This window comes from Aquarana catesbeiana, linkage group LG03 (assembly GCF_042186555.1).
Source record: "Aquarana catesbeiana isolate 2022-GZ linkage group LG03, ASM4218655v1, whole genome shotgun sequence".
Lineage (NCBI taxonomy): Eukaryota > Metazoa > Chordata > Amphibia > Anura > Ranidae > Aquarana > Aquarana catesbeiana.
This window is the reverse complement of record NC_133326.1, coordinates 718,542,462-718,569,677: the sequence shown is the minus strand read 5'-3', so window position 1 is coordinate 718,569,677 and position 27,216 is coordinate 718,542,462. Positions and strand designations below refer to the sequence as shown.

General features: G+C 42.2%; 1 protein-coding gene across 18 annotated transcripts in view; it reads right to left on the bottom strand.

Annotated features, from left to right (window-relative positions):
- Window positions 1-1,612: 1,612 nt before the first annotated feature.
- Window positions 1,613-27,216, bottom strand: part of LOC141133709 (uncharacterized) — a 351,664-nt gene continuing 326,060 nt past the window's right edge. For all 18 annotated transcript variants that reach the window (XM_073623213.1, XM_073623211.1, XM_073623215.1 and 15 more), the window contains 2 exons: window positions 5,367-5,476; window positions 1,613-2,517 (listed from right to left, as the gene is read on the bottom strand). In XM_073623213.1, the coding sequence (XP_073479314.1) occupies window positions 2,379-2,517; window positions 5,367-5,476 (249 nt within the window). In that variant the 3' untranslated portion in view covers window positions 1,613-2,378. The remainder of the gene's footprint in view (window positions 2,518-5,366; window positions 5,477-27,216) is intronic.

Sequence of the window (27,216 nt, the reverse complement as noted above, 5' to 3'; positions counted from 1 at the left end):
GTCCCCAAACACTTTTTATGACAATAACTTGCATATAAGCCTTTAAAATTAGCACTTTTGATTTCTCCCATAGACTTTTAAAGGGTGTTCCACGGCTTTCGAATTTGCCGCGAACACCCAAAATTGTTCGCTGTTCGGTGAACTGGCGAACAGCCGATGTTCGAGTCGAACTCAAAGCTCATCCCTACTACTCATGATCCAAAGCATACCACCTCATCAGTGAAGCATGGTGGTGGTAGTGTCATGGTGTGGGCATGTATGGCTGCCAATGGAACTGGTTCTCTTGTATTTATTGATGATGTGACTGCTGACAAAAGCAGCAGGATGAATTCTGAAGTGTTTTGGGCAATATTATCTGCTCATATTCAGCAAAATGCTTCAGAACTCATTGGACGGAGGTTCACAGAGCAGATGGATAAGGACCCGAAGCAAACTGCGAAAGCAACCAAAGAGTTTTTTAAGGGAAAGAAGTGGAATTTTATGCAATGGCCAAGTCAATCACCTGACCTGAATCCGATTGAGCATGCATTTCACTTGCTGAAGACAAAACTGAAGGGAAAATGCCCCAAGAACAAACAGGAACTGAAGACAGTTGCAGTAGAGGCCTGGCAGAGCATCACTAGGGATAAAACCCAGCGTCTGGTGATGTCTATGTGTTCCAGACTTCAGGCTGTAATTAACTGCAAAGGATTTGCAACTAAGTATTTAGAAAGTGAAAGTTTGATGGATGATTGTTAATCTGTCCCATTACTTTTGGTCCCTTAAAAAGTGGGAGGCACTTATACAAACTGTTGTAATTCCTACACCGTTCACCTGATTTGGATGTAAATACCCTCAAATTAAAGCTGAAAGTCTGCAGGTAAAGCACATCTTGTTTGTTTCATTTCAAATCCATTGTGGTGGTGTATAGCGCCAAAAAGATTAGAATTGTGTCGATGTCCCAATATTTATGGACGTGTGTGTGTGTGTGTGTGTGTGGTGACAGCAGGCAGGTAAAATCACCTGGTTGCATCCAGGATGGAAAATATGTATGCCCTAGGTTTAGGCTTTATGCTGACTTATACCACTAGGGGGAGTGCTTGGAGTCCTACAGGAGAAGAGTTAATGAGCCCAGCTGAAGTAAGTGGGATCATTAAGACCTATACAAAAAACCCCAGAATGCTTAGGGAGATGCTCCATCCTGGAACCAGTTCTGTGTGTGTAGACTGGGGAGAGTGGTATCTGTCCTGTGCGGTGAGTTAATGCCTGTGTGGCAAACTTCTAAAAGAGAGATAGGGACTGGGGCAGCACAAGGCTGCACCCAGTTGTTAGATAGGGAATCTACGTGTGTAGTAAGCGGTCAAACTGACCAGGATTTCTTTTCATGTTTCTTTTTGTTTTGCTGTTATATTTTTCACTGCATATAGCATAAATAAACCACACCTTTTTGTTTTTGTTTTTTTCACCTGCAACGCTGTCTGCTGTGCCTGATTTTTGTGTGGTGAACCCATCCAGGGGGTCACACACACCCACTGCTGAGCTAACCCCCTCACTATATATATATATATATATATATATATATATATATATATATATATGATACAGCGGGTAAAATAAAGTATTGAACACGTCATCATTTTTGTAGGTAAATATATTGGTAAAGGTGCTATTGACATGAAATGTTCACCGCATGCCGGTAACAACCCATGCAATCCATACATACAAAGACACCAAAACAAATAAGTTCAGAAATTAAGTTATGTGTAATAAAATGGAAAAAGTATTGAACACATGAATAAAAGGGAGGTGAAAAAAGGCATTGAAAGTCAAGATAAAATCTATCAGTCATTAGAAAGCGATCCTGCCCCTTGTCAGTGTAAATTAATATCAACTGGATCAGTCTCAACTGATGGCCTAATAAAAAGGTGTCTCATTACCAAGGTGTCACACAAGAAACATCTCATGATGGGTAAAAGCAAAGAGCTCTTTTAAGACCTTTGCAACCTTAATGTTGCAAAACATACGGATGGCATTGGGTGCAGAAGGATTTCTAAATGTTCCAGTGAGCACTGTTGGGGCCATAATCCGGAAGTGGAAAGAACATAATTTCACCATAAACCTGCCACGACCAGGTGCTCCTCGCAAGAGGAGTGAACAGAATTATCAGAAGAGTTGCCCAAGAGCCAAGGACCACTTGTGGAGAGCTTCAGAAAGACCTGGAATTGTCCTTGGCCTGTATGCACGTTCACCATGCAAGACTCCATTGCTGAACCTTACCAGAACCTAACCTTCTATTACTATTATGGCAAGCTGCAGACAGGAATGGACAGACAATAAACATGTGGGATATGCTTTTCATTAGATCTTTTTCACAGGTATGGCATAGTCGGCTGTATATCTCAGCAGGTCCATGCTTTTTCACATATGTAGCCAATCCTGTCCTCACAGTTCCGGTCATTCATTGATTGTTCTCTTCCCAGGATCTCTGCACAGTGTTCTTGGCCTTTGTCATTATTGGGTTCTCCGGCATTCCAGGGACTGTAAAAACAAGAACAATACCCCTTAGGAACGTGTTTTTTTAATTGCTACTAAAATTAACAAACCTGCCTCCAAATCACTTTCACTTGATTTAAAAAAATATTTATTCAGATCCAGATATGATTCAGAACCAATGTTTATTCAAAATCGAAAAAAAAGTCTTGCTAGACTTCCACTTTAACCACCTAATACCCGCCATCATTGTACTGTGGAAGAGGGGCCGCTGTAGGCAAAGCAACGTACTGGTTAGGGATGACCCTGATGTTCGACTTGAACATCGGGTGTTTGCCTGTTCCCTGAACAGCGAACATTATGCAGTGTTTGTGGCAAATTCGAAAGCTGCGGGAAAACACTGTTAAAAGTCTATGGGACACTAAAATGAAAAAACCAAAAGTGCTAATTTTAAAGGCTTATATGCAAGTTATTGTCATAAAAAGTGTTTGGGGACCTGGGTCCTGCTCCAGGGGACATCAATGCAAAAAAAAAGTTTTAAAAACGGCCGTTTTTTCGGGAGCAGTGATTTTATAATGCTTGAAGTGAAACAATAAAAATGAAATATTCCTTTAAATATCGTGTCTGGAGGGTGTCTATAGTATGCCTGTAAAGTGGCGCATTTTTCCCATGTTTAGAACAATACCACAGCAAAATGACATTTCTAAAGGAAAAAAGTAATTTAAAACTGATCGCGGCTGTAATGTATTGTCAGGTCTCGGCAATATAGATATAAATCATTGAAAAAAATGGCATAGGTTCCCACCCCAGTCCATTACCAGGCCCTAATAAAAGGACTTGTCCCAAATTTTCTACTGTTATTTTTACCATTTTGACACTTTTTGGTTGCGTGCTTGGATAAGCCTGCCAGGTTACGTGCTGGGAAAAGGGTCTGGTATGGATTTTTTAGGGGGGTGGCCCTATGTTATTTTTTTTCATTTTGGCGCAGGGTTCCCCTTAAAATCCATACCAGGCCTGTAGGGTCTGGTATGAATATTAAGAGGAACCCCACACAAAAAAAATGCGTGGGGGTCCCCCCAAAATCCATACCAGACCCTACAGGCCTGGTATGGATTTTAAGGGGAACCCTGCGCCAAAATGAAAAAAAAATAACATAGGGCCACCCCCCTAAAAAATCCATACCAGACCCTTTTCCCAGCACACAACCTGGCAGGCTTATCCAAGCACGCAACCAAAAAAAGTGTCAAAATGGTAAAAATAACAGTAGAAAATTTGGGACAAGTCCTTTATTAAAAAAGAAAACTGTCCCGCGATGTTCATTCATCTTCGATCACAGTCCGATGACCCGAGAAAAAAAAAATGGATAAAACTCCACTTCCATGGGAGGCTCCCGCTGACTGAAGCCTCTTTGCGATAACAGCTGTTATATGTGCTGAGGGCGGGGCCACCCAGTGACGTAAACGTGTGACTCTGCCCTCTCTGATGCCACGTGAAGTCAGAGGAAGGCGGGGTCATCCGTTTACATGACTGTGTGGCCCTGCCCTTTGCGCCACTTTACAGGCGTACTATAGACACCCCCCAGGTACGAAATTTAAAGGAATATTTCAATTTTATTGTTTCACTTTGAGCATTATTAAAATCACTGCTCCTGAAAAAAATGGCTGTTTTTTTAAAACTTTTTTGTTGCATTGATCCATGTCCCCTGGGGCAGTCCCAAACTCTTTTTTTGACAATACCATGCATATAAGCCTTTAAAATTAGCACTTTTGGTTTTTCATGTTCCTGTCCCATAGACTTTAACGGTGTTCGTTTGTTCGTAATAATTATTTGCCTGTTCACATGTTCTGGTGCGAACCGAACCGGGGGTATTCGGCTTATCCCTACTACTGGTATGTCACTGTCTACTTCTAGGCTTACAGAGCACGCATGTGCACCCTCTACCCGGCATCCACTGTGATTGTACACAGCGGAAGCCTGTCAGCAAGTCCCAACCAGGACCTGCTTATCGACTGTGTCCAGTCACAGCCCAGAGCTCTGTGTTGACAATCAACACAGAGCTCTGTACGGAGAGAACAATCTCTCTCTTTTTTTTTTTTTCATCCCTACAAAGAAAGAAGTGTGCATAAGGAGAAGTAGCCTGCTGACAGAGGAAGCATTGACAGTGGCTGATGATGGGGCCTCTGGTAGTCAGAGGACAGTTTAGTACTTCATGTTCCCCACTTAGTTGTAGGGTCTCTATGTTGGAACTTACTGCATTACAGAGCACCTATAGGGATCAAGCCTGAAAGTCACAATGTGCAAGGTCTTGGAATTTAAAGTATGGGAGCTTTACTCTGTGTCTTTGGGCAGAATACAACCTGGTTCAGTGAGTTGAGACAAGTACAAGATGGTGGAACAAGTGTGTTCTATGCGCAACTTTCTCAAAATGACTCCATAGTCATATGTTGGGGCAAGTAGGAACAAGCTGTACCTCTGGCTAAAGAGGAGATGCTACTTTCTGTAAGTGTGTGGGGCCCAGAAATACAGTATGCCCTGAGGCCTGCAGGCAGCATCAGCCCCCACTGGTCATTGGTTAATGTCATGGCTAGTAACTCTCTTGAGGTTCTCCTAGAGGGTGACTTCCCAACATGTTTGGGGCCTGGCATGTTCTTACTAATGGAGGCCTGGTGTTGGAACACAAGCTGTCCTTTCTGGAAGTAGGTGGAAGCTGCCCAGGAATGAGAGCCAGGGATGGAAACTCTGATGGAGGAATGGGCTGGATTCCAGGAGGGGCCTGGTGACTTTCTTGGAACAAAGCATAGAGAAATCTATAATCCACCAGAAGGTGTTATTTACGATGTTGATGGTGTCAGAGTTTAAGCTTATGTAGTGTTTCTATCACACCTGGAAGACCTCACCTGAATGTAAGACTGCTCCCATCTGCCCACAGCCAACGATTGATATTTGTACTGTCCCTCCTCAGTCCTAACCAGTATTTCTCATTTCTTATGGTTGGCAGCAGAGAATCCTGGATCGATAAAAAAAGAAACGGTCATCAGAAATATATAGAACACATACACTAGAATGAAGTAGAGGGATAACTATAACATATAATTAGGGATGAGCCGAACACCGTTTAAAGTCTATAGGACACAAACATGAAAAACCAAAAGTGCTAATTTTAAAGGCTTATATGCAAGTAATTGCCAGGACCTGGGTCCTGCCCCAATGCAAAAAAAAACAGGAACAGTGATTTTAATAATGCTTAAATTGATACAATAAAAATTAAATATTCCTTTAAATATCGTGCCTGGGGGGGGTGTCTATAGTATGCCTGTAAAGTAGCGCATCTTTCCCATGTTTATAACAGTACCACAGCAAAATGACGTTTCTACAGGAATAAAAGTAATTTAAAACTGCTCACGGCTGTAATGTATTGTCGGATGCCGGCAATATAGATAAAAATCATTGAAAAAAAAAATGGCATGGGTTTCCCCCCCAGTCCATTACATGGGAGTCCCCCCAAAATTCATATTGGCGTATGGGTCCCCCCCAAAATCCATACCAGGCCCTTTAGGGCTGGTATAGATTTTAAGGGGACCCCGGAGCAAAATTAAAAAAAAAATTGCATAGGGGTCCCCCCAAAATTTATACCAGACCCTTATCCGAGCACGCAACCTGGCAAGCTGATGGGGACAAGGCCCTCATCCCCACAACCCTTGCCTGGTGGTTGTGGGGGTCTGTGGGCAGGGGGCTTATCGGAATCTGGAAGCCCCCTTTAACAAGGGGACCCCCAGATCCTGCCCCCCCATGTGAATGGGTATCGGGTACATTGTACCCAACACCCATTCACCAAAAAAAGTGTCAAAATGGTAAAAATTACAGTAGAAAATTTGGGTCCTTTTTATTAGAAAAAAAAACTGTTCCGCAATGTCCATTCATCTTCGATCACAGCGTCCGACCAGAGAAAAAAAAATGCAACAACTCCGCCTTCATGGGAGGCTCACACTGACTGATGCCTCTTTGCGATGACAGCTATTATATAGCTGAGGGCAGGGCCACACGGTCATGTAAATGGATGATCCCCACCTTCCTCTGATGTCACATGGCATCCGAGGGGCAGGGTCACACGTTTACGCCACCAGGTGACCCCGCCCTCAGCATATATAACAGCTGTTATCGAGAGAGGCTTCAGTCAGTGGGAGCCTCCAACAGAGGCTGAGTTTTTTTCTATTTTTTCTCGGGCCGTCGGACTGTGATCGAAGATGAAGGGACATCGCGGGATTGCATATCCATCGCATATCCCGCCTCCCCGCTATGTGAATGGATATCGGGTACATTGTACCCCTACACATTCACGAAAAAAAGTGTGGATTTTTCCTCACTTTTCTTTTTTTTTTGCTCGGTCCGTTGGACGCTGTGATCGAAGATGAAAGGACATCGCAAGACTTTTTTTTTAATAAAGGACTTGTCCCAAATGGTCTACTGTCATTTTGACTCTTTTTTTGGTGAATGGGTAGGGGTACCCCCTACCCATTCACATAGGTGAGGGCAGAATCTGGGGGCCCCCCTTGTTATAAGCGCCCCACCCGCAGACCCCCACAACCACCGGGCAAGGGTTGTGGGGAAGAGGCCCTTGTCCCCATCAACATGGGGACAAGGTGTTTTGGGGGGACCCCAAAACACCCTCCCCGTGTTGGGGGTATGTGGCCTGGTACGGTTCAGGAGGGGAGGGGCGCTCTCTCGCCCCCCCTTTTCCTGTGGCCTGCCAGGTTGCATGCTCGGATATGGGTCTGGTATGGATTTTTTTACGCCCTTCTTTTTTTTTTTTTTTTTAATTTTGGCTCGGGGTTCTGCTTAACAAGTCCATATTCCTCATTTACCACCCGGTTATTTGATTACATGTTGGAAAATTTAGATGTAATAATCTTTTCGCTCATTGTATTTTTTGTCATAAGCCTCAATAATGATGATTCCCATACACTGTATTTCTCTAGATTTATGATATAATGATTTGTATCTAATAAAAAGTTTGTAAAAAAAAAAAAAATCCATGCCACACCTGAAGGGTCTGGTATGGATTTTGGGGGGGACCCCTATGCCATTAAAAAAAAAAAAAATGGCTCAGGATTCCCCTTAATATCAATACCAGACCTGAAGGGCCTGCTATGGATTTTGGGGGGACCCCCACGCAATTTTTTTTTTTTTTCAAATTTGGTACGACGTTCCCCTTAATATTCATACCAGACCCAAATGGCCGGGTAATGGACTGGAGGGGAACCCATGCCGTTTTTTTCAATGATTTTTATCTATATTGCCGAGACCCAACAATACATTACAGTCACAATCAGTTTTAAATTACATTTTTTCCTTTAGAAATGAAATTTTGCTGCTCTTATTCATAAAACTATGTACAGCCACTATGTAAGCAGCCTTATATAGTGTGGGGCGTGGACTCAGCCCCCTGAGCCATGATTGGCCAAAGGCACCCTGCCTTTGGCCAATCATGGCTCTCACAGCAGAGCGAGCTGTGAGTGGCCAAAGCATGCAGGTCAGGTGCATGCTTTGGCCAATCAGCAGCCGTCAATGCACTGCGATCTCTCAGTGCATTGACGGTCTCGCTGTTCAGTATGGCGGGTTCTGCGGGCACTCGAATTTCCTGCGAATGCACCATAATGTTCGGTATTCGGCGAATGGGCAAATACTCGATGTTCGAGTCGAACTTACGTTCGAACATCAGGCTCATCCCTACATATAATACTTCTTTTTCTCCTGTTGTGCCCTCCTACTCTTTTGGATAAAGAGTCATTTTAAGCAGAACAATCATATTGCACCTTTTTTAATTTATTTACATGTTTCAGTATGTAACTGTAATGACTCTTGCCATACAAAAAAGAAAAAAACAGGCAGCTGAACTCCAATGACATCACTTGAATCGTGGAACTAACAACCACAAAGACAGTCTCCACCCATGGGACCTACCCATTAACGTGTGTCACCCAACAGGGCTTAATCATAGAGTAACTCATGATTGAGCTTTAAACCTTATTCCCCTCCTTCATCAAATCCCCAGTAGATAAAAATATAAAAACGAAATCCCCCAAACATTTTTCCTGCTTCTTAGGTCACATGATAAGCCGAGTCTCAAGTCTTCTTTCTATTGGAATTCAAAGTGGGAGGGTCCTTTGGGCATCTCCCTTGCAGCCTGATGACGTGGTCACTTGCCACTGGCTGCCCATCAATGGGTCCCAAAGACTCCAGCAATGAGGTGATTTCACCACAGTGAAGACAAGAAGACAGGTCGGCAGTGGGTACCAGAAGAGGCGCCACAAAGGGTCATGTGACAGCTGACTCAGGTGATCAAAAAAGGGCTTTACATTTTTATTTTTTTAACGATTGTGAGTTGGCGCTTTGAGGGGAGGGGCAGTGGCGTCACTAGGGTCTGTGTCACCTGGTGCGGTAAAACATGGTGCCACCCCCTCTCCTGTCTAGGCTGCCCAGCACCCTACAGGCAGCGCACGGTCACGGGGTGCACCCCAAACTGGCCCTTGTAAATGATAGTATAGGGTGATATAGTGACAGGGTAGGGTAGTATAGGGTGGTATAGTGGCAAGCTAGGGTGGTATAGTGGCAGGCTAGGGTGGTATAATGGCAGGTTAAGGTGTTATAGGACAGGTTAGGATGGTATCTGGCAGTTTGGGTGATATAGGGTAATTTGGGGTGGTATAGGGCAGTTTTGGTGGTATATTGGCAGTTTGGGGTGGTTTAGGGTAGTTTAGGGTGGTATATTGGCAGTTTGGGGGTGATTTGGGGTGGTATATTTGCAGTTTGGGGGGTGGTATAGGGCGGTTTGGGTGGTATATTGACAGTTTGGGGGTGTATGAGGGCAGTTTGGGGTGGTATATTGGAAGTTTGGGGTGGTATATTGGAAGTTTGGGGAGGTATATTGGCAGTTTGGGGTGTATAGGGCAGTTTGAGGTGGTATAGTGGCAGTTTGGGGGGCTATAGGGCAGGTTAGGACTTACAGCTTACACAGCAACTTACAACATGCCGCAGATGAAGACAGACACCCAGGCAGGGCTGCTGTGTCCTCACCTCTTTCTCCTTCAGCTGCGGGATCAGCCAGAGTGAAGGAGTCTGTGGGAGGGGTTGAAGAGACAGCCACACCCCAGCTCCATCCACCAACTCCAGCTGCCTTGAGAGATATTGGAGTTCTCGAGTGACAGCTTAGACTGACTGCAGAGTGATACAAGCAGCCTCCCCCGCACGGCTGGGTGCCCTGCTCGAACTGCTAGCTTCAAGCAATATAGTGCACTGTGTAGCAGCGCCGGCCCTGGTGTCACCCCTCTGGCGGGTGTCACCCGGTGCGGGCCGCACCCCCATAGCAACGCCACTGGGGAGGGGCACATTTCTTGGGGTATTTCGCTTATAAATGAACATTGATTTTTGTTCCCTACAACTTTGTTAGTGATGGCAGGGTGGAAATATGATTACATTTTTGGCAAGTGCCAGTCAGCCGAAATCCAGGCAGACAGTTAAAGCGGTAGTAAACCCTCTGACTTTTTTTTTTTTTTTCCTACACCTGTAAGGGAAAAGTCATAATGAGTTCGTATGCACCGCATACGAGCTCATTATGATATACTTAGAACGAGGCGCCAGCATCTCACCCTGTCCACGCCGAGGGAGCTGACATTTCCCCTCGGCGTGCCTTCCGGGTATCGCGGCTCCGGCGCATACGGGCGGGAGACTTTTTTTTTTCAGCAAAGTCCGGCGGCTGCCGGGCTTTCAGCCGAGAATCCCCTGTGCGCATGCGCCCCTGCAGTCAGCGGCTCATTGCGAGGGGAATGTCTCCTAAACCGTACAGGTTTAGGAGATATTTTTTTTACCTACAGGTAAGCCTTATTATAGGCTTACCTGTAGGTAAAAGTTTAAAAAAAAAAAAAAAAAAAAAAAAGGTATACAACCGCTTTAAATATACAAATAAAATACATGGCCTAAAAGGATTTGTATATCTGTCCATCCATTCCTAAGATTTATATATCTTTGCCACATAGCAAAGCCAACCCTGACCTGACTTTTCTCTACTGCAATTAACAACAATCAAACAGCTTGGTCACTGCCCCATCCCCAGCCTGTGAGTGGACAGTGAAAGAGCAGCAGAAGAGTAATGAGGACTTCTCTGCCAGCAAATTTGTTGTCAGAACCTCAACATTGCAGCACACTTTACTCCAACCCCTGCACAAGTTTAATGCACATACTTACATGTATGTATGTATGTGTGTATGTATGTATATATGTGTGTATGTATGTGTATATATATATATATATATATATATATATATATATATATATATATACTGTATAGACACAATATTACCAAAAGTATTGGGACACCTGCCTTTACACGCACATGAACTTTAATGATATCCCAGTCTTAGTCCGTAGGGTTCAATATTGAGTTGGCCCACTCTTTGCAGCTATAACAGCTTCAACTCTTCTGGGAAGGCTGTCCACAAGGTTTAGGAGTGTGTCTATGGGAATGTTTGACCGTTCTTCCAGAAGCCCATTTTGTGAGGTCAGGCACTGATGTTGGACGAGAAGGCCTGGCTCGCAGTCTCCGCTCCAATTCATCCCAAAGATGTTCTATCGGGTTGAGGTCAGGACTCTGTGCAGGCCAGCCAAGTCAGCATACCAAGACATTTTGGACAATTTCCTGCTCCCAACTTTCTGAGAACAGTTTGGGGATGGCCCTTTCCTGTTCCAACATGACTGCACACCAGTGCACAAAGCAAGGTCCATAAAGAGTGAGTGAGTTTGGGGTGGGGGAACTTGACTAGCCTGCACAGGGTCCTGACTCAGGATGGTCCCAATGTTTGAATTGAACGTAAGTTCGACTGGAACATCGGGTGTTTGTTTGTTGACGAACCGAACATATGGGGCATTTGCGGCAAATTCGTGCACCGCGGAGCACCCCATAATACACTGCAAGATCGCAGTGCATTGATGACTGCTGATTGACCAAACCATGCACCTGACCTGCATGCTTTGGCCAATCATAGCGAGATCTTCTGTGAGAGCCATGATTGGCCAAAGGCAGGGTGCCTTTGGCCAATCATGGCTCAGGGGGCTAAGTCCACGCCCCACGCTATATAAGGCTGCCTACACGGCAGCCGTATTTAGTGTGATAGTGTAGAGATTGAGAGAACTTGAGCTAGATTAGGCAGGTTAGTTAGTGGTGTGCAGGCAGTTTAGTGTATATATACAGTATCTCACAAAAGTGAGTACACCCCTCACATTTTTTGTAAATATTTTATTCTATCTTTTCATGTGACAACACTGAAGAAATGACACTTTGCTACAATGTAAAGTAGTGAGTGTACAGCTTGTATAACAGTGTAAATTTGCTGTCCCCTCAAAATAACTCAACACACAGCCATTAATGTCTAAACCGCTGGCAACAAAAGTGAGTACACCCCTAAGTGAAAATGTCCAAATTGGGCCCAAAGTGTCAATATTTTGTGTGGCCACCATTATTTTCCAGCACTGCCTTAACCCTCTTGGGCTTGGAGTTCACCAGAGCTTCACAGGTTGCCACTGGAGTCCTCTTCCACTCCTCTATGATGACATCACGGAGCTGGTGGATGTTAGAGACCTTGCACTCCTCCACCTTCCATTTGAGGATGTCCCACAGATGCTCAATAGGGTTTAGGTCTGGAGACATGCTTGGCCAGTCCATCACCTTTACCCTCAGCTTCTTAAGCAAGGCAGTGGTTGTCTTGGAGGTGTGTTTGGGGTCGTTATAAATAAACGATCAAGGGGTTAATATGGCGCACAATGGAGGTAGCCGAGTACATATAACTAAAAATGGTGGGGGGAAGGGGGTGGGTTGGGGGTTCCTGAGAGGGGGAACTTGATGATGGTAGTTAATGTTTCACAACAAGTTCAGGTATTAGTCCATGTAAGGATAAAATGATGCTGAATAAATGGAAGGCAGCCAGTCTATAAAAGCTAGAAGAAGCTCTGGAACAATAAAAAAGAAAGAAGGACGGCGCCCTCTAAGTGCAGCATGTATGTTAAAAATATTTATTAAAATAGATAAAAACACTCACATCTGAGTTGCTAAAAACCAGCATGTAAAGTAGTTTCATCCGCGTGCTCTCGGGGGATGTGGGTGTCACGGGCCAGTGGGGGGGTTCCTGGGATGTGAGTCCTGTGACCTGGGTCCTGGTAGCTGTTCCGGTGGTGCCGAGGGTCCTCAGAGCCTCCGGGCGGCCAGGATATCGGTCATGGATCCTCCGTGGAGCGCCGTGCTGACCTGCGTCTTCACTTCCGGGAGCGGGGTGAGGCGAGCGGTGCTTCGCGTTTGGAGCATGCATTCTCCTTCATCAGGCTATGCTGGTGGCCATATTCAGTGTGGGAATTTATACCATAGGCAATGGGAGGGGTGGAGAGGTAATTGAGAGGAGGGCGGGACTATGTATAATGATTGGGCGCGTAGGTAACCATGGAGATGGGGTGTACACAATGTGGAAGGGGAGTGAAGGGAGACGGGGAGTGGGCGGGGCGGGGAGTGAGGAGGGGGGGAAAAAAAGGAGATATGCAAATTCTTTTTGTGTTGTGGTAAGAACATATATGTGTGTATATGGATTGTGGGGTAAGGAGAAGGCGGTCAATATCAAGAGGAATGTTGTATTGATCATAGTGGACGGGAACAAAAAAAAAAAAAAAAATATATATATATATCTATATATATATATATATATATATATATATATATAGATAGATATATATATATATATAGATATAGATATAGATCTATATGTATAGATCTATATCTATATCTATATATATATATATATACACACGTCAACATATATGGGAAAGGAATACAAAAATGCAGAAAATGGTATATAATTATAGGGAGAGATTGGTGGTATATATGAGAAGAAATGACGCAATGATGGAAAAGGGATAAAACATGTACAATGTATATACGTGTGTAAACACAAAGAACCATTTAAAAAGGATCCCTTCACACACACATACACATATATACACATTTAAATGATGCGTAAGATTGGGACAAAAGGAGGGGGGGAGTGTGTTTCCAGACTGGTACTTGGGAATGAGAGGAATGTTATGGGAACTACTGGAAAATAAATAAATAAAAGTAAAAATATATAGAAATATAAATAAAAATAAAGATAAATATAAATATATATATATATAAATATATATAAATAAAAATACAAATACAAGTACAAATAAATAAAAATAAAGAAATTAAAAATAATTTTTTTTTAATAAAAATAAAAATAAATATAGAAATAAAAATAGGAATAAAAATGGTATGTGTTATACACTAGGGCTATGTGGATAGGGGTAATGGGTGGGAGACGGGTATACCCATACACGTGTTCCACGTAGACTGTAAGTTAATAGGGTAGTGACTAGATGATGGATAAAACAATAAATGAGACAACAGGTAGGACAATGGATGAAACAATACGCGGTGAATTGAGATGAGATGATGTGATGAGGCAGGGATGTGGTTGGGGTCACAGCAAAATGTTAATTTCAATGCCTTCATTGAGGCCTCCTGGCGATAAAGTGTCCAGTGTGTATATCCAGTAGTTTTCTCTTTCACACAACCTTTTGTAGCGTTCAGCGGTAGGGAGGGTGGGTGGAATAGACTCAATAACCCACACGCGTAGCCCTGAAGATGTTTGTCCATGATGTTCTTTAAAATGTCTTGGTACACTATGCTTGTCAATGCCCTTCTCTACAAGGTTACGGTGCTCACCAAACCTTTTGCGAGCGGGCGTATAGTGCGGCCTACGTATAGTAGGCCGCAGGGGCATGTGAGGCAATAGACCACATAATCTGAACCACAATTGAAGAAGTCGGGGATGTCATATAGTTTACCCTTATGATGGAAGTCTTTTTGCCTATGTGTAACAACGGCGCATGTGAGGCAGAGGGGCTTCCTACATTGATACATGCCTTTGATGTTAAAGAAGGTTAACGGGGGGGGGTGTGGCTACCGCGCTAGAGAACAGACGCATGACCTGTTAGCTCTGCTCTGACGGCAGGATCTAAAGCAATTTGAGGCGATTCAGACTGCTCCTTCTGGTACCAGCACCTACCTAAAGACCCGCACCACCCCTCGAGATGACTAGAAAGAGACAGAACTCCTCACAACCGAAGAAATTGAATGATTTCTTCCCCCCTAAGAACCACAGCGAGATCCAAGATGGCGCCGCCGGCTGCTCTCCGGTCACATCAATCGGATCACATTCGACCACACCAAGCCCGGGCTCCGGAAAAGGCCTACACTCCTGCTCTCCAGATGCCTCCACTCCGCTCTCAGGCAGCCCGGCCAAATCGAAACCCCGCATGTCGAATGATTCGACCAACCAAAAGGTCAGTACGGGCCATGATTCTCTAGAAGATACGAGAGAGATTGCTGACTCCATTAACTCCTTCCCCACTGTAAACCAACCTCTCTCAGACACAACACTTAGAGACATGCTAGTCTCATTACGCAGCTCATTACATGCAGACATGATGGAATGCATGCGGAACTTTAAAACAGAAGTGAAGGAGCTTGGGGGTAGAGTTGACCACGTGGAGAAAAAAATGGGGGATTATGCTGCATCATACAATACCCTGGTAGATGCTCATAATGACCAATCAGATGAGGTAACATGGCTTAAAGAAAAAGTCGCGGACCTCGAAGATAGATCACGCAGAAACAATTTGAAAATACGCGGAGTCCCTGAAAGTGTCCAACCCTCACAACTCCGCCAATATGTCCAGGAATTCATGTCAGTCTACCTACCATCTACCCCCTCTTCGGAGCTAGTCATCAACAGAATCCACAGACTTCCTAAACCTGCACACCTACCAGACAACATTCCTAGAGACGTTCTGATGCGGGTGCACTTTTTCCATGTTAAGGAGCAGTTCATGCTAGCCTTTAGGAAAAATTCACAACCTCCTGAGCAGTACTCAAATATCCAAATGTTCGCAGACCTCTCACAGTTTACGATGCAAAAACGCAAATCACTGTTAACTGTGACTAAGGCACTGCGCAATCACAACATCCCATACAGATGGGGTTACCCGACAAAACTTATCATCACCCATGATGACAAGACCTCGGTGGTCACCAACCTGGAAGACGGCCTAGCTATGCTACGCACATGGGACATTCTACCAGAGCAACCCTCCTCAGGGCCTTCCCCTTCCCCAAAGCTAGATGACCAAAACGAGTGGAAGGTTGTGTCATACAAAAAGCAGCAGAAAAGCCGCAACAAATATTCGCCTCAAATGTCATAAGCTACCCACAACTACGATTTTCCTGACATCTAATGGAGCTAACACCCCACGTAGTTCCCCTCCTAAAAAATGTGCAGTACATCTGCCATCAGATTCCGGCAGGAATCTCACTTTTTTTACACACCAGTTCTATTTTTGTTTGTTGTTTTTCTCTGTTTTATCTCTTCTTTTTCTCATCCCTTAACCCCCCAAATCGGTGATGGACTACAAGATTATGCCATTGGAGGAATTCTTCTCATCCAGAAAGAAGGAAAACTACAACTAAGACCAACAGAAGCTTACCCAGGAACACATAAGGTACCAACATACTATCATTCCACAAATTACATATGGCGGTTAGAGTGACCTCTTTTAATGTCCATGGACTGAACCACCCTGCTAAAAGAGTCTCAGTGTGGAGGGAGGCCCTCAAACTAAAATCTGATATCCTGTGCTTGCAGGAGACACATTGGGCAACCTCAGCAATCCCCAAGTTCTCCCACCATAAATTTCCTCACATTTTTCAGGCATCAGCTTCTAAAAAACAAAGGGGCGTACTTATTGCCATTAGAGACTCTGTTTCTCTCTCAATCCGGGAGACCCACGTAGACCCTGAGGGTCGGTATCTAATCCTAATTGGAGAATTTAACAGCCATTTGTACACGCTAGTTAATCTTTATGCGCCAAACATACGCCAACTTAGTTTTTTGAAAAAGATGTTCCGTAAGATCAACTCAATCAAAAAGGGAGCAGTTATAATGTGTGGAGATTACAATGTCACAGTGGATTACAAAATGGACACCACCTCCAAATCAAGACGCCCTCTTCCCTCAATCCAAAGTATACTACATAAAGAAGAGATGTACGACGCTTGGAGATGTCAGCACTCCAACGAGCGGGACTACTCCTTTCACTCTTCTAGACACAACTCGTACTCACGCATAGATCTAATCTTAGTAGACAGAACTCTACTTCAGAAAGTATCCTCCTCTGCCGTGCATGACATAACGTGGTCGGACCACGCTCCTGTGTCCCTCACGGTAGAGGAGAGATACGCATCAGCACCATCTTACATTTGGAGGGCCAACCCTCAAATTTTCCAACAGTCCTCCCAGGTTGCTCTTGTGAACAAACATCTAAAAGATTATTTTGAAATTAATGCTAAAACTGTTAACAGTCCATTTACTATGTGGTGTGCTCATAAGGCATATATTAGAGGTATATTGCTACAGATCAGCTCGCGGATGAAGAGGCAGAGGACACAGAAATTAGATTCCCTTCTAAAAGATATAAAACTTCTGGAGGTTTAAAACAAAAATTTACCTGACCCAAATATAGCAAATAAACTAAATCAGTTGCGATCGGACCTCAGGCTCATGCTGCTAGAACAATATGACAAACATATTAGGTACCTTAAACTGAATCATTACTCTTCAGGTAACAGAGCTGGCAAATATTTGGCCCAGAGACTGAGAGACCGTAGAATACAAATGAAGATCCCTTACCTAATTCGTAGCTCAGATAACAGCAAAATATTCAACCCTAACGACATAGCAAATAATTTTGCTGAGTATTACTCCTCCCTTTATAATTTAAAAGAAGATACAAACACACCACAACCCTCAGATGAAGCCATTCAATCATTTTTGGCAGATCTCACATTACCCTCCCTTTCAGCATCACAATTAGAACAGCTCAATCTACCCATAACGGAGACTGAGGTCCGCAGAGCAGTTAAAACGTTACCCACTGGTAAATCTCCAGGACCAGATGGACTACCCAACAGCTACTATAAAGTGTTTTGCGAAATCTTGTCTCCCTCACTCAAAGAAATTTACTTAGAAGCAATGTCCTCTGCCTCATTCCCTGCCGAGATGCTCAAAGCATATGTTGTCACTATTCCAAAACCTGGGAAAGACCCTATTACACCTGCTAACTTCAGACCTATTTCCCTATTAAATACAGATGTTAAACTGTACGCCAAGATCCTAGCACACAGACTTATAACACTCCTACCACTTCTGATCAACCCAGATCAAACGGGTTTTACCAAGGGTAGACAAGCATCTGATGCCACAAGGAGGATTATTGATGTGGTCTATCGCGCTGGGTCCTGTCGGGTGCCTTCTCTGCTGCTCTCTTTGGATGTGGAGAAGGCATTCGACAGGGTCCACTGGGGATATATGGCACAGACACTAAAGAAGTTTGGGTTCGCGGGCCCCATTCACTCAGCTGTTTTGGCCCTGTACTCTTCACCATGTGCGCAGGTCTACACTTCAGGTACCCTTTCCCTCCCCTTTCCAATTACCAATGGCACCAGACAGGGATGCCCTCTGTCCCCTTCTATATTCAATCTCCTTATAGAGCCTCTAGCGGAAAAAATTAGAGCACACCCAGATGCACCCGGATTCTCCCTGCTAGGTAGATCACACAACATTAACTTATTCGCAGATGATATCATCCTTCTTTTGACTTCACCAACTAAGTCCCTAAGATGTGCCCATGATATTCTTACGAATTTTAGTCAAGTGTCCTACTATAAAGTGAATTTCTCAAAATCTCTAATCTTGGGTCTAAACATCCCTCCATCTCTTCAAGTGGATCTACAAAAACGATTCCCTTATACATGGAACTCATCCACTATCCCCTATCTGGGACTACAAATAACAGCCGATCCCTCAAAATTAGCAGATGCCAACTATGACCCGCTGATAGATAAAATCACGAAAGAAACCAAAAGACTCACCAAAGTAGAATTATCATGGTCAGGACGATTAGCATCCTTCAAAATGCTCCTACTCCCCTAAATTCTGTATGTGTTTCGAACACTACCAATCCCACTTAAAAGTATATGAGTAAGTGGTGTTGCGCTGATCCTTGGTGTAGAAACAGGTGAACATAGAATAATAAATAATAATAATCAATGCGCTAGATAGGAAAATGGTGAAATAGCGTAAGCGTGGGGGATAATTCGTATTAAAAAATGTTCATTTAAATATTCAATATCTTCAATAGTGCATAAAGAATAACGTAAGTATACTCAAATAAAATATCACTTCAATAACCTAAAAATAAAATCCACATAATTACAATATAATAACGTGATACTATCAGAGCACCAGTGGCTAGCTCTGAATTTAAAATAGAATAAAGTGCATAATAAACGTACATGTATACTTGGACCAGTGAAATGTAAAGTGCAGACAAAAGGTGCTATGTGCAACTCAGAATATGGAAGAAAAGTGACTGGCTATTTCTATATAAAGTGCATATTGTGCATATTGACATCAAATAATGAATAAAGGTGAAAAGTATTTGAAATGAGAAAAAATCCTGTTTTGCAAAAAAAAAAAAAAACACAATTTAAATGTAATGTGACAGCAACGTGCTAACATGCACACGTTGCAATTAAAGTGCTAAAAAATGCATTCATAAATGTTCAAGAACAATCCTTGTGTATGATTGTGACAGCAACGTCCAGGCATGCACACGTTGCAGTTAGAGTGCTGGGGTGAATCACATCTAGTTTTTTTCTTCGTGTGCTAGACACTTTGGTGGGTAATAGCCCCTTACCTTCAGGTAATGGGGAAAAAGCAGGTAACAAAAAGATTGTTAAGGGCGTCTGCCTATGGATTCCAGCGCGTCCCTCTCTATCCTGGATCTTGGGTTGAAGTTCCCTCAGGTGTAATGTGGGGGGGTTGTATTCATAGGGGGTAATCGACAGAAGAAAAGCCCAATAGTGTAATCCAGTTTAAAACGTAACACTCTTTATTATAAAAATGCAGGTACTCACATAAAGATTGAGAAGCAATAATAACAATCCAACGAGCAGCGAGCTCATGTGCCTCTGTCTGTGTTTGCAGCCTGTCTCGTCCCTACGCGTGACGTCACACCACGTGACTTCATCAGGGGATAGATACAGGCTAGAATCTCGTCCTTAAATAGTCTAACATGGATGGTTATGGGGCGGCCATTTTCCCGGAGTCTAATTAGGTTGTATGCGGCGGCCATTTTCCAAGAGATATTTCACCGCTAGTTTCACTTTGTGGTCTGTCTATATAGAAAGATCAGCTGACTGATGGAGCCAATCAACACCTTCCAGCTTAGTTGGCTTGTGCGGTGCTGTCAGTAAAGGTGGTTGCCTTGTTAATATTTTTTAGTTTGCGGAAGCTGGCGGGATAGAAGGCATCTAGGTAGGAATATCACAGAATTCCTAAATAAAGCTGGTCAGACCATAATCTTGATGGATTATACCTATATGCTATAGCTCTAAACGAGGCATGTGTAGATATGAGAATTATCGTGATCTCCACTTATCTCAGGAGGGGGAGGGAAAGGGAGGGGGGGTGAATGCGAACGGGGAAAGAGAGGCAGCAGACACTAACAGTGCTCATCCAAATAAAGCAATGGATCAAAGGAGAATACATATACAGGTGAAAAAAAATTATTATTGTAGGACCAGTTAAACACTAAATTGGTCCATAGCCTTATACATATTCTATAGATATTATAAATAATTCTATAGATATTAATAATCTAATATTGTATAAAATCAATCGTAGAATCAATCATAAAAATGCAATAAAACATATACAAAGGACATTATAAAAACCTAAGAATCTGAAGACAATACGTAAAAAATATGTATATATATGGTGGGAGCATGAGAGGGCACCAAACTAGCATGTTATGTATGTGTCAAAACAAAAATTAAAATATGTATATCTAAAATTATGAATTGCAAAGATAGCCAGAGTATCCAGTTAGGGTGTTCTACTAAAGATATCAACTGGCATATTCTGCTACTTAGTGACCTATTAAAAATTGGTCACAAACCAAAGTGTATTTATAGTATGGGACAGTGATGATACATATTCCCTAGGGGGTGTATGGGAATTTACAGAATGGGAGGTAAAAATCCTAAAAATCCGTTACAGTACGTGAAGGTTAAAAATCACTCAGGAAGCAGTTTAGGTCAAACTCGATGTTTAGGCCTCGGGGCCAGAAGGTGTCCAAGGTGAAAATCCACTTGGATTCTAATTTGCTTAGGGTTCTCACCTTATGGCCCCCCCGCCAGTGCTTAATGTATGGGGTGATCCCCCAAAAACTCAGATGTGTAGGGTCTTTATTGTGGCAGGTTAAAAAATGTTTGGACACGCTGTGTTTGTCATAACCGCGGAGAATGTTTTGGACATGCTCCTTAATGCGGACTCTTAGGGGTCTCTTTGTTCGGCCTACATATTGGAGGCCGCAGCTACATTCCAGTGCGTAAACTGCCCCTTCGGTGTTACAACAAATAAAATCTTTAATCGCGTATTTCTCCCCTGTACTGGTGGAGCTAAAATTGAATACTTTTTTATTTGGACGTTTTGTCCTAAGACAAGCGTAACACCTTTTGCAAGGATAAAAGCCATTGCCAGTAAAAAAGGAAAACTGTTTTTTGGGGGGGTCTACTACATTTTTGACCACTATGTCCCTAATAGTGGGTGCTCGCTTGTATATAAATTTTGTTTTTTTAGGGAGGATATCTTTTAGTTGTTTATCTGTCAATAAAATATGCCAATGCTCTTTGATTATTTTCTCAATTTGTTTATATTGTACGTTGAAATCCAAGATGAGGGGTGTACCCTCAACTATATTTTTCCGTTGTATAGTTGTTTCTTTAATCATTTGGTTGCGGTCAAGTGTGGAGACTTCTGCAATTTTGGCCTCGATGAATTTATGATCATAGCCTTTAGATTTGAATCTTTCGCCTAATTTTTCTGCTTGTTCAAAATATGTTTCGATTTTGGTACAGTTTCTTTTTATCCGTATTAGTTGTCCTTTTGGGATATTGAAAATCCAATTTTTGTGGTGACAGCTTGTGGTAGGGAGGTAGCTATTCCTGTCCACTCCTTTAAAGTGCGTTTTAGTGCTAAATACTGATTCATCTAATGAGATCTCCAAGTCTAGGAAGTTAACATTTTTCTTGCTGATGTCCCAGGTAAGTGAGATGTTTCTATCGTTGCTGTTGAGTTTTTCAAGGAATTTAGTTAGATCTTTTTCTTCTCCATCCCACAGAATAAAAATGTCATCTATATATCTTTTGTATATGATGAGCTGACTAGGGCGGTTACCAAAGACAAAATACTCTTCCCATTGTGCCATAAATAAACCAGCTATGCTTGGGGCGAATTTTGCGCCCATAGCTACCCCGGTTTGCTGATGATAGTAGGATCTATCGTACCAAAAATAATTATTTCTGAGGCTAAATTCTAGGCATTTGATCAGAAATTTTCTCTGTGAGCATGGAAGATTGGTATATTTTCTTAAACCCCATTTTGCTGCTTCACATGCTTTGTGGTGGGGGATAATTGTATACAGGGCTGATACATCAGCTGTGGCCATGATCCATGTTTTATCTTCTCCTTGGATATTCTTAATCACTCGTAGCATCTCTTTACTGTCTTTTAGATATGCTTCGGTTTTTTGGACTGCCGGCTGCAGGAAAAAGTCTATGTACTGACCCATCCTTGATGTTATTGACTCAATACCATTGACAATTGGCCTGGGGGGTGGGTCAGTTTTATTTTTGTGTATTTTTGGTACTGAATAAATAATTGGCGTCCGGCAGGAATCTGGTATAAGATATCTAACTTCCTTCTTGTTCAAAATTCCCTTCTTTGCTCCCAAATGTACTACTTGTTCAAGCGCTTTTCGACATCCAAAGACCGGGTTCTTCAATAATTTAGTGTAGGTATTAATATCATTTAACATGAGGGTCATTGTATTATGATACTGTTCTTTAGAAAGGATTACAATCCCTCCTCCCTTATCAGCTGGTCGAATGACAATGTCCTGCCTCTTAGTAAGTTTTCGAATCCCACTTCTAATATGCTTTGGTTCTTCTTTTTTCTTGATTGGCACATCTTTTATTTCTTCTAAAACAATTTTTTTAAAAACATCAATGTATTTATTGTCTTTTACTGGTGGGTTAAAAACGCTTTTGTTTCTAAGTGAGCTGTATAGGATCCCATTCTCTGATGGCTGTACTATTTTAGGTAGTGGGGGATTGCCTACCATATATTTTTGTATATTTAACTTACGTACAAATTTTTTTGAATCCCAATGTACGTCTCAAATTTATTTAAATTTTTTGTGGGTGCATATTTCAGACCTCTATCAAGTACTCCAATTTCTTCATGTGTGAGTGTTTTCCCACTGAGGTTGAAGATCCCCTCACCTTTTATACTCTTCTTCTTTTGTTGTCTCTTACCGGATCTTCGTCCTCTCTTCTTTCGGGACTGCCTCTGGGGTCTCTTGTGTCCTCTTGGTATCTCACCGGATGGTTCTCTCTGCTCCTGTTTAAAAAAGGTCTATCTGATTCCTGTTCCCCATATGGTGGAGGGTAAGGTCTGATTGTTCTTTCTTCCCCTTCTCTTTTTTCCAAGGGGGCATAATAATTGTAGGTCGGGATTGGGCTACGTTCATCTGGCTCATAGTTCCTCTCTGGTTGGCCTCTTCTATCTTCGTGTCTATAATCATGTATGGGGCTTCTATCTCTATGTCCATAATAATCTGGGTATCTGTTATCTCTATGTTCTTGTGCGGGTCTCCTTTGTCCTCTATATCCATATGGTGGGCCTCTTGATTCTCGTTCACCGTATGGGGATCTATGCCGATTATTTTGATTGTAGGGTCTTCTGTTGTTCTTCCCATAGTAGGGTTTTCTTCCTCTGTTTCGTGGTGTACGATAATTTTGTTGTGGTCTTCGTTCATTCCGATAAGGGGTGTAATTTTGATATTCATAATATCTTTCATCATTTTCTTTCTCTTGGAGTCATATATCTATTATCATCTCTAGTATCCTGTTGGCGTTTATTCTCTATAGGTGGCCTAGGTGGTTCATTATGAGGCTGAGGTTGCATTCTCACTATCTTTTCAGGTGTGGAATAGGTGGATGGGGGTTCTGCTTTTCCCAATTGGCTTTGCCATTTAAAAACATGATCGTTGTGGTAATCGTTGGTATCTCTTGTGTGTTTTTTGCTTTTTCTTTGTTGTACCTCTTTATCTTTTTTGGCCAGATCCTTGTTTAATTGTGTCATTAGAGTCTTATATTCGGTCGTATCTTTATGTTGTTCTAATTCTTCTTTAAGGTCCGCTATATTCTGGTCTATTATTTTACTTTTCTTCCTTTTCCTATCCAACAGGAAGCCTATAAGTTCTAGGCCTTTATCATTGAAGAACTTGTACCACTCGTCGTTTGATTCCTGATCCAAGAGGCCATCATTTGGGGGGACATCCCACCTTAATCTTCTGGGGACAATATTTTCTTTAAGATAGGTTTCGAAGGTGCAAGTGTCCCACCAGAGACTCACCTTCTTTTCCATATTATGTCCCAGTTTGCGCATTAGACTTTCCAGGTCCACATTCCGATTACTTTTTTTATTGCTGATGTTGAATACTTCCTCTAAATTAACTTGCCTTTTTTCCATATATGTAAACACATCCATGATTGCTGCAGGAATGGAGGGTGTATGAAGCCAAACTTACTGAATAAGGAAAATTATTCCCACGCTATCTATTATGGAAGAGGCTGTGGGTGGAAAAGCCGCAAGCACCGATAAGGTGAACACCTAACCTTTTAGATAAATGTATATGAGTAAGTGGTGTTGCGCTGATCCTTGGTGTAGAAACAGGTGAACATAGAATAATAAATAATAATAATCAATGCGCTAGATAGGAAAATGGTGAAATAGCGTAAGCGTGGGGGATAATTCGTATTAAAAAATGTTCATTTAAATATTCAATATCTTCAATAGTGCATAAAGAATAACGTAAGTATACTCAAATAAAATATCACTTCAATAACCTAAAAATAAAATCCACATAATTACAATATAATAACGTGATACTATCAGAGCACCAGTGGCTAGCTCTGAATTTAAAATAGAATAAAGTGCATAATAAACGTACATGTATACTTGGACCAGTGAAATGTAAAGTGCAGACAAAAGGTGCTATGTGCAACTCAGAATATGGAAGAAAAGTGACTGGCTATTTCTATATAAAGTGCATATTGTGCATATTGACATCAAATAATGAATAAAGGTGAAAAGTATTTGAAATGAGAAAAAATCCTGTTTTGCAAAAAAAAAAAAAAAACACAATTTAAATGTAATGTGACAGCAACGTGCTAACATGCACACGTTGCAATTAAAGTGCTAAAAAATGCATTCATAAATGTTCAAGAACAATCCTTGTGTATGATTGTGACAGCAACGTCCTGGCATGCACACGTTGCAGTTAGAGTGCTGGGGTGAATCACATCTAGTTTTTTTCTTCGTGTGCTAGACACTTTGGTGGGTAATAGCCCCTTACCTTCAGGTAATGGGGCAAAAGCAGGTAACAAAAAGATTGTTAAGGGCGTCCGCCTATGGATTCCAGCGCGTCCCTCTCTATCCTGGATCTTGGGTTGAAGTTCCCTCAGGTATAATGTGGGGGGGTTGTATTCATAGGGGGTAATCGACAGAAGAAAAGCCCAATAGTGTAATCCAGTTTAAAACGTAACACTCTTTATTATAAAAATGCAGGTACTCACATAAAGATTGAGAAGCAATAATAACAATCCAACGAGCAGCGAGCTCATGTGCCTCTGTCTGTGTTTGCAGCCTGTCTCGTCCCTACGCGTGACGTCACACCACGTGACTTCATCAGGGGATAGATACAGGCTAGAATCTCGTCCTTAAATAGTCTAACATGGATGGTTATGGGGCGGCCATTCTCCCGGAGTCTAATTAGGTTGTATGCGGCGGCCATTTTCCAAGAGATATTTCACCGCTAGTTGCACATGAGCTCGCTGCTCGTTGGATTGTTATTATTGCTTCTCAATCTTTATGTGAGTACCTGCATTTTTATAATAAAGAGTGTTACGTTTTAAACTGGATTACACTATTGGGCTTTTCTTCTGTCGATTACCCCCTATGAATACAACCCCCCCACATTACACCTGAGGGAACTTCAACCCAAGATCCAGGATAGAGAGGGACGCGCTGGAATCCATAGGCGGACGCCCTTAACAATCTTTTTGTTACCTGCTTTTGCCCCATTACCTGAAGGTAAGGGGCTATTACCCACCAAAGTGTCTAGCACACGAAGAAAAAAACTAGATGTGATTCACCCCAGCACTCTAACTGCAACGTGTGCATGCCAGGACGTTGCTGTCACAATCATACACAAGGATTGTTCTTGAACATTTATGAATGCATTTTTTAGCACTTTAATTGCAACGTGTGCATGTTAGCACGTTGCTGTCACATTACATTTAAATTGTGTTTTTTTTTTTTTTTTGCAAAACAGGATTTTTTCTCATTTCAAATACTTTTCACCTTTATTCATTATTTGATGTCAATATGCACAATATGCACTTTATATAGAAATAGCCAGTCACTTTTCTTCCATATTCTGAGTTGCACATAGCACCTTTTGTCTGCACTTTACATTTCACTGGTCCAAGTATACATGTACGTTTATTATGCACTTTATTCTATTTTAAATTCAGAGCTAGCCACTGGTGCTCTGATAGTATCACGTTATTATATTGTAATTATGTGGATTTTATTTTTAGGTTATTGAAGTGATATTTTATTTGAGTATACTTACGTTATTCTTTATGCACTATTGAAGATATTGAATATATAAATGAACATTTTTTAATACGACTTATCCCCCACGCTTACGCTATTTCACCATTTTCCTATCTAGCGCATTGATTATTATTATTTATTATTCTATGTTCACCTGTTTCTACACCAAGGATCAGCGCAACACCACTTACTCATATACATTTAAGTGGGATTGGTAGTGTTCGAAACACATACAGAATTTAGGGGAGTAGGAGCATTTTGAAGGATGCTAATCGTCCTGACCATGATAATTCTACTTTGGTGAGTCTTTTGGTTTCTTTCGTGATTTTATCTATCAGCGGGTCATAGTTGGCATATCTATCTATCAGCGGGTCACACTTACTCATATACATTTATCTAAAAGGTTAGGTGTTCACCTTATCGGTGCTTGCGGCTTTTCCACCCACAGCCTCTTCCATAATAGATAGCGCGGGAATAATTTTCCTTATTCAGCAATCCCACTTAAGAACACTCATCTCCAATCACTAAACTCTCTTCTTATAAATTACATATGGGGACCCAAAAGACCCAGATGCTCTAGAAATGTTCTAGCTAAACATAGATCAATAGGAGGTATGGGCCTGATAGATATCAAGGACTATTATCGAGCATCTTTGCTTACCCAACTCAGACAATGGTTATCACCATCCCCAGACATCCTCTGGCACAACATAGAACAAGCCCTCAGCCCAACCCAAGATCTCCGACTACTATTACTACTTGACACATGGAAACCTTACCCCTTAAGATCACTACCACTAACTCTTCAGGCCTCCCTACTAGC